Genomic DNA, 16,887 nt, shown 5'->3' with positions numbered 1-16,887 from the left:
TGGGTAGGGACTGTCTCTATATGTTGCCAATTGTACTTCCCAAGCGCTCAGTACAGTGCTCTGCACATAGTAAGCTCTCAATAAATACGATTGATGATGATGATGATGATAGAGACGGTCCCTACCCAACAACAGGCTCACAGTCTAGAAGGGGTAGACAGACAACAAAACATGTAGACAGGTGTCAAAGCCGTCAGAACAAATAGAATTATAGCCATATGCACACCATTAACAAAATAAATAGAATAGTAAATATGTCCAAGCACTTAGTACAGTGGCTGGCACATAGTAAGTGCTTAACAAATACCATTATTTTTATTATTATTAGACCCAGGAACTTCCCTATGGGGAGGAGCAGAGGGCCGGCAGAGATGGTTGGAAAGAATAAGGGAATGTGTCTGTTTCTTGTTATTGTACTCTCCCTAGCATTTAGTATAGTGCCCAGGTGCTCACAGTAAGTGCTCAATAAATACGAATGAATAAATGAATAACGGCTATGAGTGACTCTAGACCGTTAGCTCTTTGTGGGCAAAGATCATGCCTACTAACTCTGTTTCATTGTACTTTTCCCAAGTGCTTAGTACACAGTAAGCACTCAATAAATACCACTGCTTGATTGAAGTGATAGTCCGCAGAGATGTCAGGGATTTGTGGTAAATGGGGAAAAGAGGAACAAGAAGCCGTGTGTCCTAGTGGATGGAGAATGGGCTTGGGGGTCAGAAGGGCCTGGGTTCTAATCCTGAATCTACCACTCATCTACTGTGTGACCTTGGGAAGTCACTTAACTTCGCTGTGCCACAGTTCCCGCATCTGTCAAATGGGGATTATTATTTTGAGCCTATGTGACATGGACTGTGTCCAACATTATATCCACCTCAGCCCTTAGTGCAATGCCTGGCACATAGTAAACATTTACCAAATATCATTGAGAAGTAGCATGGCTCAGTGGAAAGAGCACGGGCTTTGGAGTCAGAGGTCATGGGTTCAAATCCCGGCTCCGCCGCTTGTCAGCTGTGTGACTTTGGGCAAGTCACTTCACTTCTCTGTGCCTCAGTGACCTCATCTGTCAAATGGGGATTAAGACTGTGAGCCCCACGTGGGACAACCTGATCAGCTTGTAACCTCCCCAGCGCTTAGAACAGTGCTTTGCATGTAGTAAGCGCTTAATAAATGCCATCATTATTATTATTATTATTATAATTATCATAAAAAAGAGAAGTAACAGAGGGGACTGGGCTCTTGGCTGGGAGGAGTACGTTAGGTCTAAAGCACATAAAGGGGCCTGAGAAACTTAATTAAGAACCACAAGCTTTTTTACGGTATTTGTTAAGCGCTTACTATATGTGCCAGGCACTGTACTAAGCACTGGGGTAGGTGCAAGCTAATCAGGTTGCAGACCGTCCCTCTCCCACATGGGGCTCAGGGTCTTAAACACCATTTTACAGATGAGGTAACTTAGGCCCAGAGAAGTGAAGTGACTCGCCTAAGGTCACACAGGGCAGGAATTAGAACTCAGGTCCCTTGGACTTAGATTATCTTTTATCTCTCCCAGCACCTAGAATCGTTCTTGGCACCTCCTAAGGACTTAATAAACATAACAATTGTATTTATTAGCATTAAGATGACAAATTCAGTTTGGGAAATGTTGAATTTAAAGTTTAAATGTTGGATCCATATAGCAATGTGAGATTGACACCTGTCTACATGTTTTGTTTTGTTGTCTGTCTCCCCTTTCTAGACTGTGAGCCCTCTGTTGGGTAGGGACCATCTCTATATGTTGCCGACTTGTACTTCCTAAGCACTTAGTACGGTGCTCTGCACACAGTAAGTGCTCAATAAATACGATTGAATGAATTAATTAATCAATTAATTAAATAATTAATGGATTAGTGGGAGAGGAGTTGGAGTGAGAGTGATGAAACTGAAACTCATTCATGCTGAAGTGAGTCAGAAGGACCTGGGCTCTAATCCCGGCTCCGCCACTTGTCTGCTGTGTGACCCTGGGCAAGCCACTTCACTTCTCTGTGCCTCAGGTACCTCATCTGGAAAATGGGGATTAAGACTGTGAGCTTCATGAGGGACATAGACCGTGTCCAACCTGATTAGCTTGTATCTACCTCAGCGCCTAGCACATAGTAAGCACTTAACAAATACCATAAAAAAGCGATAGCTGAAGCACATGAGCGGATGAGCTCTCTGATAGTTTACAGCCAGACCAAAATGGATACCAGAACAGCTTGCCTGACACCCTCTGTTTGAGGGTGAGAGTTTAAATTGTACTTTCCAAGTGCTTAATACAGTGCTCTGCACACAGTAAGCGTTCAATAAATACGACTGAATGAATGAATCACTCAATAAATGCGACTGAATGCATGAATGACCAGTGAGTGAATGAGGGGCAGCCAAACGTCAGAACTGTGTAGGCGAAATCAATAATAATAACAATAATGGCATTTATTAAGCACTTACTATGTGCAAAGCACCGTTCTAAGTGCTGGGAAGGTTACAAGGTGATCAGGTTGTCCCACGGGGGGGCTCAGTCTTAATCCCCATTTTACAGATGAGGTAACTGAATGAATGAATCACTCAATAAATGCGACTGAATGCATGAATGACCAGTGAGTGAATGAGGGGCAGCCAGACATCAGAACTGTGTAGGCGAAATCAATAATAATAATAATAATGGCATTTATTAAGCACTTACTATGTGCAAAGCACCGTTCTAAGCGCTGGGAAGGTTACAAGGTGATCAGGTTGTCCCACGGGGGGCTCAGTCTTAATCCCCATTTTACAGATGAGGTAACTGAGGCCCAGAGAAGCGAAGTGACTCGCCCAAAGTCACACAGCTGACAATTGGCGGAGCCGGGATTTGAACCCATGACCTCTGACTCCAAAGCCCGGGCTCTTTCCACTGAGCCACGCTAAATCAAGATCTGATAGTGTTCTCATGGTAAGGGGGTGGTTGAGATTCTAGCCAGTGAACTTTTGCACGGGGAACCTGTCTACCGACTCTGCTGTAGTACTCTCCCAAGCACTCAGTACAGTGCACTGCATTATGGTAAGCGCTCAATAAATACCATGGATTGATTGAGAGGTCCAGGAGGATTAGAATAGGGTGGAGATTTGTTGGACTTGGCTCTGGGGGTGCCCCAGTCACATACCAAACTCCATAAAATGCTTTTGACTTTACCCCTTCTCCACCTGCCACGGTCCGGAGAGGTCTGCAGCCAGCAGCTCCTTCATTTCGTGGAGCCACCGGAAAACTTGCTGTCCTCCTGTGGACAGCCAATGCGCTTAGTCCAGTGCTCTGCACACAGTAAGCGCTCAATAAATACGATTGAATGAATGAATTAATTAATTGATCGATTGACAGGTAGAGCCCGTTTTCAGTTAAGCAGAAGGACAGAGAGTGGCGCATTCATTGCCACAACCATCCTAATTTTTATCAGAACTACTAAGGACAGAAGCATAACCGGTTGATCAACAGTGCCTTTCCCTCTATTTATTTTGAACCTACTGATACTCCTCTCGCAAATTACTGGAGGAAGGTGAATTAGATTTATTTAATATGCCCCATGGGAATCCAGCAGTATGTCGCTAGAGCCCACCTCTGTTCTAGAGAAGCAGCGTGGCTCCGTGGAGAGAGCCCGGGCTTTGGAGTCAGAGGTCATGGGTTCAAATCCCGGTTCCACCAATTGTCAGCTGCGTGACTTTGGGCAAGTCACTTAACTTCTCTGGGCCTCAGTTACCTCATCTGTAAAATGGGGATTAAGACTGTGAGCCCCACGTGGGACAACCTGATCACCTTGCATCCCCCCGTGCTTACTTTGCACACAGTAAGCGCTTATTATATTATTAGTAATATTAGTGCTTCAGTTACCACTTTTTTATGGTATTTGTTAAGCGCTTACCACATGCCAGGCACTGAACTAGGCGCTGAGGTAGATACAAGCTAATTAGTAATTATATATTAGTAAGCGCTCATTATTATTATAAAGTTAGCCTCAATGTTGCACCAAGCTGCCCCTTATTATTGTGGCATTTAAGTACTTATTAGGTGCCAGACACTGGCCTAGATACTGGGGTAAATACAAGATAAACGGGTTGGACACAGTACGTCTCACACAGGGGTTGCAATCTCAATCCCCCTTTTACAGATGAGGTAACTGAGGCACAGATAAGTGACTAGCCCAAGGTCACACGGCAGACAAGCGGCAGAGCCTGGATTAGAACCCAGGTCATTCCGACTCCTAGGCCCGTCCTCCATCCGCTAGGCCACGTTGCTTCTCATGCCTATCCGTGATTGTCTTCACGCTTATAATAATAATAATGGCATTTATTAAGCGTGTACTATGTGCAAAGCACTGTTCTAAGCGCTGGGGAAGTTACGAGGTGATCAGGTTGTCCCACGGGGGGCTCACAGTCTTAATTCCCATTTTACAGATGAGGGAACGGAGGCCCAGAGAAGTGACGTGGCTTGCCCAAAGTCACACAGCTGACAAGTGGCGAAGCCAGGATTTGAACCCATGACCTCTCCAAAGCCTGGGCTCACTGCTTCTCCTACAAGACAACTTCCAGGAGGTGCTGGCATTTCAGTTCTGAGGTAAATCAGTGACTGATAAGAGTGTGACGACGATGGTATTTGTTAAAAGTGTGGTCGAGTTACAGTCTCCCTCCCTAAATTTTCCACATACGACGGCCCCTTAGCTGCTTAATCAATCAATCGTACTTATTGAGCGCTTACTGTGTGCAGAGCACTGTACTAAGCGCTTGGGAAGTACAAGTTGGCAACATATAGAGACAGTCCCTATTTTGGAAAGGAAGAGCTTTCACTTGCTAATGTTAGAACAAAGTTCCCCATTTATTACACTGGTTCCCTAGCCCACCGGGCCTAACTCATTTGGGTCCTTCGTCATTTTACCCCGTCTATTATTCCTTTTCCCTTAAAGAGCAACACTCGTGCCTCGTCAGAGGCCACCATCTCATTTCAACCGCGGCACAGAGTCATCAGGTGGCAGTGGCTGTTTGCAAATAACCCCCACCATACTTACACCTGCAATCTCCCGGAGAAAAAATTCCACTGTTGCAGCCACAGTGCGGGACAATTGCTCAAACGGGAAAGTTAGGCAACAACTTCCAGGGTGAAGCAATTCCAGATGGCTTTACTCAGCAGGATTCAAGCCGTACACCTCAACCCGAGATGAGTGGGAGAGGAGACAGCGTAGCTCACTTTGAGCTCGCCTTCTTTACATTTTTCTCCTTCCCACTCCTTTTCCACGGAAGAATGTGGACCGCAGTTCACCCTCCTGGAATTTTGCCATGATACAGCAAGGATCAGGGCAGTTTTGTTACAGATTCCGGTCCCCATTACTTAACAACCGGCCCCACAGAGCAGTGTTTCAAAAGTCAGGCTTATTTAAGATTGTTTCTTTTTTCTTACTTGAAATGAAAGCATTTTTGTGCTTCTGCAGGACGATTGCTCTCTTTATGGTATGGGAATGTGTCAGCTAATTCTGGCTTGGTACAGCTTGCTCAAATACGATTGATTGGGAGTGGGCAGAGTGAGGAAGAAGTCCACACGGGAATGATTTAGGTTCAGTTTCTGTTGCCTGTCTAATCGTGTTTGCGTAGTTCAAGTATCCAAAAAGTGACTCACTTTCCTGAGGCATCTTGAGCCATTCACCAGGAGTGAAACTGATCTTAATGAAGTAATACAAGGCTGAACAGTGGCTGATTTTTACTCTTTTAAGTCACACCAAGAGTACTAACAATAATAATGATGGTATTTGTTAAGCACTATGTGCAAAGCACAGTTCTAAGCGCTGGGGGGGATACAAGGTGATCAGGTTGTCCCACGTGAGGCTCCCAGTCAATACCCATTTTACAGATGAGGTAACAGACCCAGAGAAGTTAAGTGACTTGCCCAAAGTCACACAGCTGACAAGCGGCGGGGTCAGGATTAGAACCCATGACCTCTGACTCCCAAGCCCGGGCTCCTTCCACTGAGCCACGCTGCTTCTCTAACGTGCAACTGATACACGCTGAATTTAATGAAACATTTGGTTGACTTTTTTAAAAGACACTAAAAAAAATCACTTGAAATTAAACAAGATGTGAGGGAAGAGACATTTTCTCAATTATGTTCTGCATTTGGCCAACATATTTAGTCTGTGTTCAGCAATGTTAATAGGGTGACTCAGTGCTTACTAGGTACACCAGAATTAGCAGACACGTTCCCTGATGTCATAATAATAATAATAGCATTTATTAAGTGCTTACTATGTGCCAAGCACTGTTCTAAGCGCTGGGAAGGTTAACAAGGTGATCAGGTTGTCCCACGGGGGCTTACAGTCTTCATCCCTATTTTACAGATGAGGTAACTGAGGCCCAGAGAAGTTAAGTGACTTGCCCACAGTCACACAGCTGATAAGTGGTTGAGCCGGAATTTGAACCCATGACCTCTGACTCCAAAGCCCGGGCTCTTTCCACTGAGCCACGCTGCTTGGCTCCTTGGGGGCTGGGAACACGTCTACCAAATCTACCATACTCTACTCTCCCAAGCAGTTAGTACAGTGCTCTGCACACATAAGCACTCAGTAAATACAATCGATTGAGTATATTTTCTGCACAAGTAATCATGATCATTAAACTGGGAGACTGAGAATAAACATTATTCTAGCTCCTCTCCCTCCCCAGCCAAAGAGATGTAGCCATCAATTAAATGGTCGCTTTCAGTAGAAAGATGAATTTTAATATTAACATTCATAAGCAGGCTGAATATAGAACAAATGCAGTTGCTTGAGGTCGGTAGAAAAGCTGCGGGAACTAGAGTCTGCCCTTTAATAAGAGTTTATTAGGCCACACCTCTGCTACTTGTGATGTCCTGTTGTAGAGGAATTGTACCCAATGGGCCAAATATGAGTTCCAGTGCTATTACTTCACCTGTTACGTACTTCTATGTAGGTATTTCACATTTCCACTTTATTCTGCATCAATTGCTGCTTAGGCAGCCATTCTGCCTAGGTTTCACTGGGTGTTTTCAGGGCTGTCCGTGGTCACTGCCTGGCCAGGTGCAGGAGGTGGGCTGGAGCCAAAGACCATGGCTCACTCGGAGCCACAGGGGGCTCGGCCCAGCGGTCCAAGCTGATCCACCTCCCAGGGGCAGACGACGGGCCCAAACCGGCCACAAACGCCGTACAATTGGGACGGCTGTACGAGCTGGAACCAGAGCACCCTAAACGGAAACGATGAGAAAGCCCGGGGATGAAATGCTACCGACGGTCTTCGTTTAGCTGGTTATTTGTTCCTGTGGGTCAGTTCTTCCCACTTAGACCGCAAGCCCACCTGGATTTCGCTAAAAAAAAATCTCAACTCCATTGGTTCTAGCAAGAAGCGAGAATTCAAACCCTTTGGGTCTGGGTAGTGGGACTGCCACACTCAAAAATGGTTTACTAAGGGGATGAAAGTGCAGTAGACTCCACCGCGCAGATCAACAGATCTCTTCGTTCGAAAACAGGCTACAAAGTCGGCGACTCCTGTGGTACAGTATGCCGTTGGGGACACGGATAACCAAGCAACTACTAAAACACAATGGTGGGACGATACACCTTCCCCGCCCAGCCCCCCGGATCCAATGCTCGGAACACAACGGAAGATATTTTGCGGTCATCCACACACCAAATGAAGTCTCACCTTTTACAGCTTCACCTTTACATAGGAAGAACAGCTAACTCCATCTCTATCTACCTTTCCAAGTCAAGATGCAGCCATTACCGATATTAGTTCATGTAAAGGGTGTGGTTTAAAGACGCAATAAAGACCATACCGGACAAGGTAGCATGCAGTACGATCTTTGGTAAATAGCCTCAGTCACGGCTTGGGGGCTGAACCGGTTTGCAGTTTAGGCCCTTGGCACAATACTTGAATCTAATCCAGACCTTCCATCTCTGTCTAACAGGGTAATCCATCTGCTGCTGTTGGCTTCCCAGCCAGTGGAGATTAAAGAGGTGGCAGTCAGAATTACTAGGCCAAATTCCATTTGATTGAACATTTATTTATTGTCCACATTTCATATTCAGAGGTCACATTTTCTACGTTAAAATATTCTCATGCTAATACCCCCTCAGAGAAAAATCAAGGACTTGACACAACTTCAAAGATGGAATGCACTAAAGAGATTGCTATTGCACCCAAATTACAAAAAAAACCACAAGAGACCAAATAATGGAAATGTTAGAACTGCACCGGAGACGGTTGCAGGGTTAACATGAGGAAGGAGCCAATGTTAGAATCCTTAAGTGTTTTATTATTATTATTATTATTATTATTATTATTATTGATGTTTGTGCCACTGGGTCACCTTGGCAAGGCAGGAGTGAATGGAAAAGCAGGAACAAATGGGGAATCCCAAAAGATTGCTTGATAACAGAGTTCAAAATATCCCTATAAACACGCCGAGAGGTGGACTCATCCTATTCTCCCAACAAAACCTCCGGTTTTTGGTAAACAGTTTGAGAACTGTTATCGTCTCATAATCCCAGTGATTTGGCAGGGAACTGGAATGGAGCGCATCTGCCCGCTTCCCGATTCTTTCCAAGCCGAGCAGTTCAAGTTGACTTATGCAGCCAAGGATCTCATAATTCCCGCCTCTGGAAGTCCTTCAAGGCTCACCGTGGGGAAGTCAGGTAGGAGTCTTTCTGAACTACCAGGTCAAAAAATAAAAAAGTGTCACCAGTTGTGCAAATGATGCATGGTTCTACAAGGACCTCAGAAGGAGCAGCGGCAAGACCCAAGAGCCCCTACTCCGTTCGGGGTCATAATCAAAGCCAAAGGCCGCCCGGGCTCTGGCATCACGTGTTGTACGTCATTACTACATACTAAAAATAAAGCGGGGGAGGAGGGAGAAGAGGAGACTCCTCTCTGCCGGTCTGACCATCAAACAGGTAAGGGCAGGTCAGCAGCAGATGCCATCTGTGTGGAGCAGCAGCAAGGCGACAAAGGCCTGCACGTAGACCAGAAGCAGGGGCATTCAACCATTTGCTCATCCTAGAGAAGGATTCGTACACACCCAGGTTGGCCTTGAGTTTTGAGGCCAAAGGCATTACAGCTTCAAACAGTCTCACTCCTGAGGAGCTTCAGAAACATGAGGTCTAGGAGACCCAAATAATTAGGGTGTAATCATGCTAGTAACTACACCACTATAGACACATATACACACACACATGCGCGCGCACACGCAGACAGACACATCAGTGAGTCAAGTTCGGCCTCAGCCCGGCAGCCACTTAGCCAAAGCTTAGGAGATTCTGGTTTTCTGAGCAGGGGATATTTTAAACTCTGTTATCGGCTTAAAACATCAGGAACACTGGCACGACGTTACCTAGCCTCGGTTTTAATGGGAGGGTAACGAGTAAACACCAACACAAAGGGGAAAGAGAGAGCAAAACCAGCATTTCACGGAGAGCGGAGCCCAAGACGCAACCGCGGCTAGTGCTTGGCGGAGTCTCTCGGGTAGAACTCGCTCAGGGTGCTTTGCGGGATTCTCTTCAGCATTTCCTTGGGGAAGATTCGCAGCAGCTGCCAGCCAATGTCCAGAGTCTCGTAGACGGTGCGATTTTCATACGGACCTGAAAAGGAGGGGCAGACTGTGATGGAACGGTTTGGATTTTTTCCTCAAGGCAGCGCCGGTTCTCTCGGGCTGGCGGCAGAAACTCTCGACATTATTGGCCGGTGGATGCCTGTCTCTAACGTTCTGGGTTAGAGACACATCACAGCACATCACAGCTCTACTAGTACTGCGACTTCAAGTGCAGGATCTAATTAGATTTATCATCATATTCAGAAGGGCCCCTGGCTCCAGGAATAACTATAGCTTACCCTGAGCGATGAAGTTCCTTTCAAACTTCTGCAGAAACTCCAAATAGAGGAGATCGTCTGAGGTAAGGGCTTCCTCTCCAACTACAGCTTTCATGGCTTGAACATCTTTACCAATCGCATAGCACGCATACTGGAGGGAGAGGAGAGTGGCGGTAGAGGAGGATTAAAAAAAAAACCCCAAAAACAAAGTGCCATTAAGATAACACCTTCTTTATTCTAGCAGTAGCTTAGCCGGAGTAAGCATTCCTAAAAATCGGAAGAGTCAGAATCATTTCAAATTTTGCCTTGGGAAAATATGTTAGCTTATTCAAGGCAATGCAGCCCTAATTCACTCATTCACTCATTCGTATTTATTGAGCGTTTACTGAGTGCAGAGCACTGTACTAAGCGCTTGGGAAGTACAAGTTGGCAACATACAGAGACGGTTCCTACCCAACAACGGGCTCACAGTCTAGAAGGGGGAAACAGACAACAAAACAAAACATGTGGACAGGAGTCAAGTCATCAGAATAAATAGAAATAAAGCTAGATGCACATTCATTCATATTTATTGAGCGCTTACTGTGTGCAGAGCACTGTACTAAGCGCTTGGGAAGTACAAGTTGGCAACATACAGAGACGGTTCCTACCCAACAACGGGCTCACAGTCTAGAAGGGGGAAACAGACAACAAAACAAAACATGTGGACAGGTGTCAAGTCATCAGAATAAATAGTAAAGCTAGATGCACTTTCATTCATCCATTCATATTTATTGAGCGCTTACTGTGTGCAGAGCACTGTACTAAGCGCTTGGGAAGTACAAGTTGGCAACATATAGAGACGGTTCCTACCCAACAATGGGCTCACAGTCTAGACGGGGGAGACAGACAACAAAACAAAACATGTGGACAGGTGTCAAGTCATCAGAATAAATAGAAGTAAAGCTAGATGCACATCATAGCTCTACTAGTACTGAGACTTCAAATGCAGGTTCTAATTAGATTTATCATCGTATTCAGAAGGGCCCCTGGCTCCAGGAATAACTATGATATCAGAGTGAGAATTATTTGTGGCATCACTGTGTTTACCAGTACATTACACTAAGCTCAGAAAAAAGCATTTTCTGATATACCCTTTTACATTCATCTAACCCTGAGAATCTTCACTGCTCCGAATTTTATGTATAGATGCTTCTAATGCACCCAAAAAGTGTACTTATTCTACAAACTCTGGGATTTTTAAGCCACCCAGCAAACTTTAAAACAGCCCCATCAGCTTGAGGTTTAGAACCTTCTGCTAAACTTAATATGGGTTTTGAAAGAATGGAACGGGCAAAATAATTTTTGTCCTGAAATACCTTAACGCCCCTGGCTGAAGGAAGATTGCCTTGGGCCCACTGAATATGTAGTAAGTTCCCCAGCAGCCATTCAGCATTTAGAACAGTGCTTCGCACATAGTAAGCACTTAACAAATGCCATCATTATTATAAAAGCTTCCCTGATTGACAGCCCTCTCCTCAATTTAAAAAGCGCTTAGTACAGTGCTCTGCACACAGTAAGTGCTCAATAAATACAACTGAATGAATGAACAAAAACCCCTCCTATAATCACAACTCTGAGAGGCCTCTCCAGATTAAGTCTTTTATTTCCTTAACTGCCCTACCATCTGCATCAGTTACGCACTTGGCTCTGTATCCTTTAAGCATTCAGATACACACATTAGACCCATAATACTTAGATAAATATTCTTAAACTCTATGCCTGGGTCCCTAATCTATTTTAATGTTTTTCTCCCCCGAAGATTGTAAGGTCCTTGTGGGGAGGGATCACATCTACCACATCTGCTGTACTGTACTTTCCCAAGCGCTTAGTTCAATGCTTGGCACACAGTAAGCATTCAATTACCATTGACAATGACTGAGGCGCAATCTCAGAGGTGAAATCCTCAGGCATATTAATAGTCTGGGTTTTGGGGGGGTTTTCTCGGGGTGGGTACAGATGGGCAAAGGGAGCAAAGACTGAGGAGAGTATTTCTTTAAAAACAGAAAAAAAACCCAGCTGAAAGGCATACATACCAACTGATTTGATACATCGGCATGATCCTTCCTAGTCATACCCTCTCCGATAGCAGACTTCATCAACCGTGATAAGGACGGCAACACGTTAATAGGAGGATAAATCTTTTGGTAGAAGAGAAGCAGAAAATCCATTAGCAAATGGGACTAAGTATTTAAAACTTCTGTTGCAACAGTACTTTCAAGGCCCTCATTTGGGCTTGAGGTGGACACGAGTGTGCCCCTGCACTGTATCACATGAAGCAGGGAAACATTCTTCCAATAGGAAAGGGCACAAACACCTCAGTGACAACTTGGTTGTGGGGGGACAATATCTACGGGAGCGCCAACCCAAAACTTCCTCCGATTTCATTGGCAAATAGGATTTCACATTAGGGACGGTATGGAAATGCACGGAACGGGGGTTTAAGAGTCAAACCATTCTATTTTACCAGGCAATAAATTTAAACAAGATTTACGTAGCCAGGGATACACTTTTAATTGAATGCCATTCCTATTATAAATAGGCATTTCACACTACCTCGAAAGATAATCCTTTTCAAAGCCAAAACTTTTTCAAAAGGGAAAGAAAAAGGGGTGGGGGGGCCGGCAACAAAAAGGTTCAATGAAGAGAGCACTTTTCCGTTTCAGAACATTAAAAGTGCTGGATAGTTTGGCTCTTACCTGTCTGTTGTGCAACTGCCTGTCCACGTAAATCTGTCCCTCTGTAATATATCCAGTCAAGTCAGGGATGGGATGTGTGATATCTGACAGAGAGAGTAGGGTTTTATTATTACACTAAACGTTTCACGTTATGATGTTTTCCAGCAAGGCTGCTAGTTCTGGGTCAGACTCAAAGCACCCCTCACAAGGTTTTTTGTAGAGAGGCGGCATAGTTTACTGGCACAGGACTGGGAATCAGGAGTCTTGGGTTCTGGTCCAGCACTGCCCTTGGCCTGCTGTGTGACAGATTAACTAACTTCTCTGTGCCTCTATTTCCTCTTCTGTAAAAACGGGAATAAGATTCCTGCTCTCCTTACCTTTTAGACTGTGAATGCTGCAGATGATAGGGACTGTGTTGGATCTAATTATCTCGTATCATTCATTCAACCGTATTTACTAAGCGCTTACTGTGTCGACCCAAATGCTTATTATCTAGTAAGTGCTTAATAGATATCATCATCAATCGTATTTATTGAGCGCTTACTGTGTGCAGAGCACTGTACTAAGCGCGAATATCGTGAATCGTATTACATTTCCTTGCTACAAAATTCATTCTCACTCAAAGTCTGCATCGAATAAAACAGAGTTACAATGGTCTCTCACTGTGACCCGTAAGACATTTTAGCAACAGAGACAACAGAACAACACTCACAAAATGAAGCATCAGGAAAAAAAAAATATTATCTCATGTAATAGTCAATTCAAATGAAAACACTCAGCTGCCCTTCTAACACAAGTTATCCAGATGAATTTACTAGGCCTCGGTTGCCCGGATCGTTTGGTTGTGCAAAAACAATCTCTGTATGTGGTATTATCAGCAGGGGGGATGCTGATAATATTTAGTTAATATTTAGTTCGGCCTAAAACAAGTCAAGTAGGATTCCTAGGACAGGTGGGTATAAACCCACAGCTCTGCGGCGTTACGCCTGAGCCAAATACTACTAGATACACAGAGCTGAATGGGCAGTTATTTTCCACTTCAACTAATAAAACAAACATACGTTACTCTATTCTTTAGGTCCAGAAATCATGGAACTCACCATCATTGGGCATAGTGAGAATAGGGATTTGGGTAATAGAGCCATTCCTGCCTTCCACACGGCCAGCTCGCTCATATATCGTGGCTAAATCTGTGTACATGTAACCTGGGAAGCCACGACGGCCAGGGACCTCTTCTCTGGCTGCTGAAACCTGCCAACGATTCAAGAACATGCATCATTTCAGCGGCCTCTCTCATCAGAGTCATCGTCACTAAAGCCCATGCTTTCAAACCAAACAAAAGTTTAGAGATATTTACCTTATGCTGGAGCAAACTGGAAGATTACTCTACGGTCCTTTCCAGATACGCTCTCATGATGATTATTCTGCATTATAGATGCTCTGAATTGGAAACCGAACGACTAATGTGCCACTGTTGACATCTGACTGTCCCAATTCAGACATTTAAATAACTTGCTATAAAGCAGACAATTTTATATTGTAACTGATGTGTTTGTGCACACAAGAACGTCAATATTGTCATTACTAGGTTAGACAACAGCTCATCTCAGCATTCCTGGACAGTGGCAATAAAATAAATTCATTGTGGGCAGGGAATGTGTCCATTTATTGTTGTTGTCCTGTCCCAAGTGCTTAGTACAGTGCCCTGCTCCCAGTAAGCACTCAATAAATACAACTGACTGGTGGGTGCTACGTGGCTACTCTCAATACTTAGAAATGTGACTATCTAAGACTATCTAGACTGTGAGCCCGTTATTGGGTAGGGACCACCTTTATATATTGCCAACTTGTACTTCCCCAGCACTTAGTACAGTACTCTGCACACAGTAAGCACTCAATAAATACGACTGAATGTATATGTGCCTTTCCTAACTTTGACTTCTAAAAGCTCAGGATTGACCACCACTCTGTGTATTTTTCCAAACCTGTCATTTTTTTTTTGCCTGTACAACTTTGTCAAAAATCATTTCCACAGGCTTCCACAGTGGATGAAAAAATACACCTGCCATTTTAAACCTCTGCTCTGTAAGCACAAATAAGTACCCTCTAATGGAGGGGTGTGGTGCATACTATCTTTTTCATCCTATCCACAGACTTCCATCCTGTTCATCTTTTTAAATCGAAGAGTCCTCAGTCTACCCGGGAAGCTATCCCATCTCCCTTGATAGTTTTGTACTATCTCCAACTCTATTATGTGATTTATAAGACGCATAAAGCATCCCTGTCCAGGCAAATCATGGCTTTTCTCTTACTGCCAAGACTACACCTTTGTTCTCGATGCTCTTTCTGGTGATGGCCAATATTTCCTTGGCCTTTTTGCTTCTGCTTTACTTTGAACTGGTGATTTGAGGAAACGGGTTCCAAAAGATTTCTTTCTGGAGTTTTGACTGACAGCTCAGAGGCGATCAGATCATTTAGATGAATCTTTCCTGAAGGGTCCTGCCTGTCACTTAGCCAACTCAGCTTTTTGATCATCCAATTTATCCCCATCACTGTTATTATTTTTTTCAACTAAAACAGCTTAGTGCCTCCTGCTAACTTGATGTTTTTATTGTGCGTGCTCCCTTTCTACATCACTGGTGAAGTTCATGTCTGAATGTCTGAATTGGGACAGTCAGATGTCCCACCTCCCCTCCACCCCCAAACTAACAACAAATCTCACCTAGACCCACATACATGAGTTAGAGATGAGTCTACGTCATTGAACGTCCGGCAATTGATCATTCCTTGTTAGTGAAGTGGAGCCTTGGAAGACTAGGGGATTGGGGAGAGGAAGCTGGGGGGGTTCTCACCATCCCAGCAAGATTCTCCCACTCCTTCACAGCTTAGGGAAGGGGATTTCAGCCCCTAAATGGACCAGACCCTGTCACTGGTCTTAGGGGTCCGAAGGAGAGTGAGCCTGGAATGGTGCTCCTTTATTAAAACTGAGAGGGTGGGTCAGGTGGACACCAAATTCAGGAGAAGCAGGCCAACAGGGATGGAGAAGAGATCAATCACCTGGAGCTAACCCCATGCACACATCCCCTCTACAGTCCTGTTCCACTCATCGGGAGTGAAACTGCCCAGGAGACAAAAATCCACCAGTATAAGAATGCAAAGAGATTTTAAATGCCACCAATTTGAGTGGGGGAGCAAAAATAATACAATAAAATAAAAAAGGGACAAGCTTCAAAGAGCTAATGGGCTAGAAAGGCATCGTTTGGGGCCTTTCAGCCCCATCTGGTAGCCCTTGGGCCTTGACAGAATCCGGGGAGGAGAAAAGCAGGAAGTCCAGCTTGGTGGGCGGTAGGGAGGTACTGCCCCCATCGAGTTAAGGCTTCTGAGATATATTAAAAATAAGTTTGTCTTAATCTTCTCCCCCCATTTACTAATCAGTGGTATTTAGTGAGCACTTACTGGGTTCAGAGCACTAAATCCTGGGTGGAGTACAATTCAACAGAGTTGGTAAATAAGATTCCTGCCCACAAGGAGCTTACCGACTAGTGGGAGATTCAGACACTAAAATAAAATTACGGATATGGAAAATGGCAGACAAAGAATATGTACGTAAACACTGCGGACCATCAATGTACTTAAGGGGGACAGAGCTAAGTGCTTAGGAAGTGCAGAGGGGAGGGTGGCTACTGCAGGAAAATAAGGCGCTGAAGAAGGTCCTTTGGAGGAGAAGTGATTTTTTTTAGGGCTTATGAAGGGGGAGGGAGTTCCAGGCCAGATGGAGTACGTGGGCAATCAGCAGCGAGACAGACAAGACCGAAGTACAGTGAATAAATTGGCATTACAGGAACAAAGTGTGTAGGCTGGGTTGTAGTTAGGAGATGAGTGAGGTAAAGTAGGAGGTGTGAGCTGAGTGCCTTCAAGCTGATGCTAAGAAGTTTCTGTTTGATGTGGAGGTGGAGAGGAGGTTTTTCAGATGTGGGGAGATGTGAACAACTTTTTTTTTTTTTAAGAAAAATGATTTGGGCAACAGAATAAAGTATGGATTGGAGAATGGAGAGACAGGAGGCAGAGAGGTTAGTGAGGAGGCTGATGCGGTAGTTACGGCAAGCTATAAGTGTTTGGATCAGATTGGTAGTGGTTTGGATGCAGAGAAAAGGACGGATTCAGAACAACAGAGTAGGATTTGGTGACAGAATGAGTATATGGGATGAATGAGAGACGAGTCAAGAATAATGGCAAGGTGGGACAGTTAGGATGACGGTGCTGTCTACTGCGGTGGGATAGTCTGCGGGGAGAATAAGGAGCTCTGTTTTGGACA

The 16,887-nt window shown here is 44.6% G+C and overlaps 1 protein-coding gene across 1 annotated transcript in view; it reads right to left on the bottom strand.

Moving 5' to 3' along the window:
* Positions 1-8,034: 8,034 nt before the first annotated feature.
* ATP6V1B2 (ATPase H+ transporting V1 subunit B2) overlaps positions 8,035-16,887 on the bottom strand; it is a 29,875-nt gene continuing 21,022 nt past the window's right edge. Inside the window, exons 10-14 of the mRNA XM_038746296.1 lie at positions 13,673-13,823; positions 12,594-12,676; positions 11,931-12,035; positions 9,877-10,006; positions 8,035-9,626 (exon numbers count right to left, since the gene is read on the bottom strand). Of these exons, the coding sequence (XP_038602224.1) occupies positions 9,487-9,626; positions 9,877-10,006; positions 11,931-12,035; positions 12,594-12,676; positions 13,673-13,823 (609 nt within the window). The 3' untranslated portion in view covers positions 8,035-9,486. The remainder of the gene's footprint in view (positions 9,627-9,876; positions 10,007-11,930; positions 12,036-12,593; positions 12,677-13,672; positions 13,824-16,887) is intronic.

The sequence above is a fragment of the Tachyglossus aculeatus genome, chromosome 5 (genome assembly GCF_015852505.1).
Source record: "Tachyglossus aculeatus isolate mTacAcu1 chromosome 5, mTacAcu1.pri, whole genome shotgun sequence".
NCBI classification, from domain to species: domain Eukaryota; kingdom Metazoa; phylum Chordata; class Mammalia; order Monotremata; family Tachyglossidae; genus Tachyglossus; species Tachyglossus aculeatus.
Note: the sequence above shows the minus strand (reverse complement) of the source record. Positions and strands in the feature narration are given on the sequence as shown.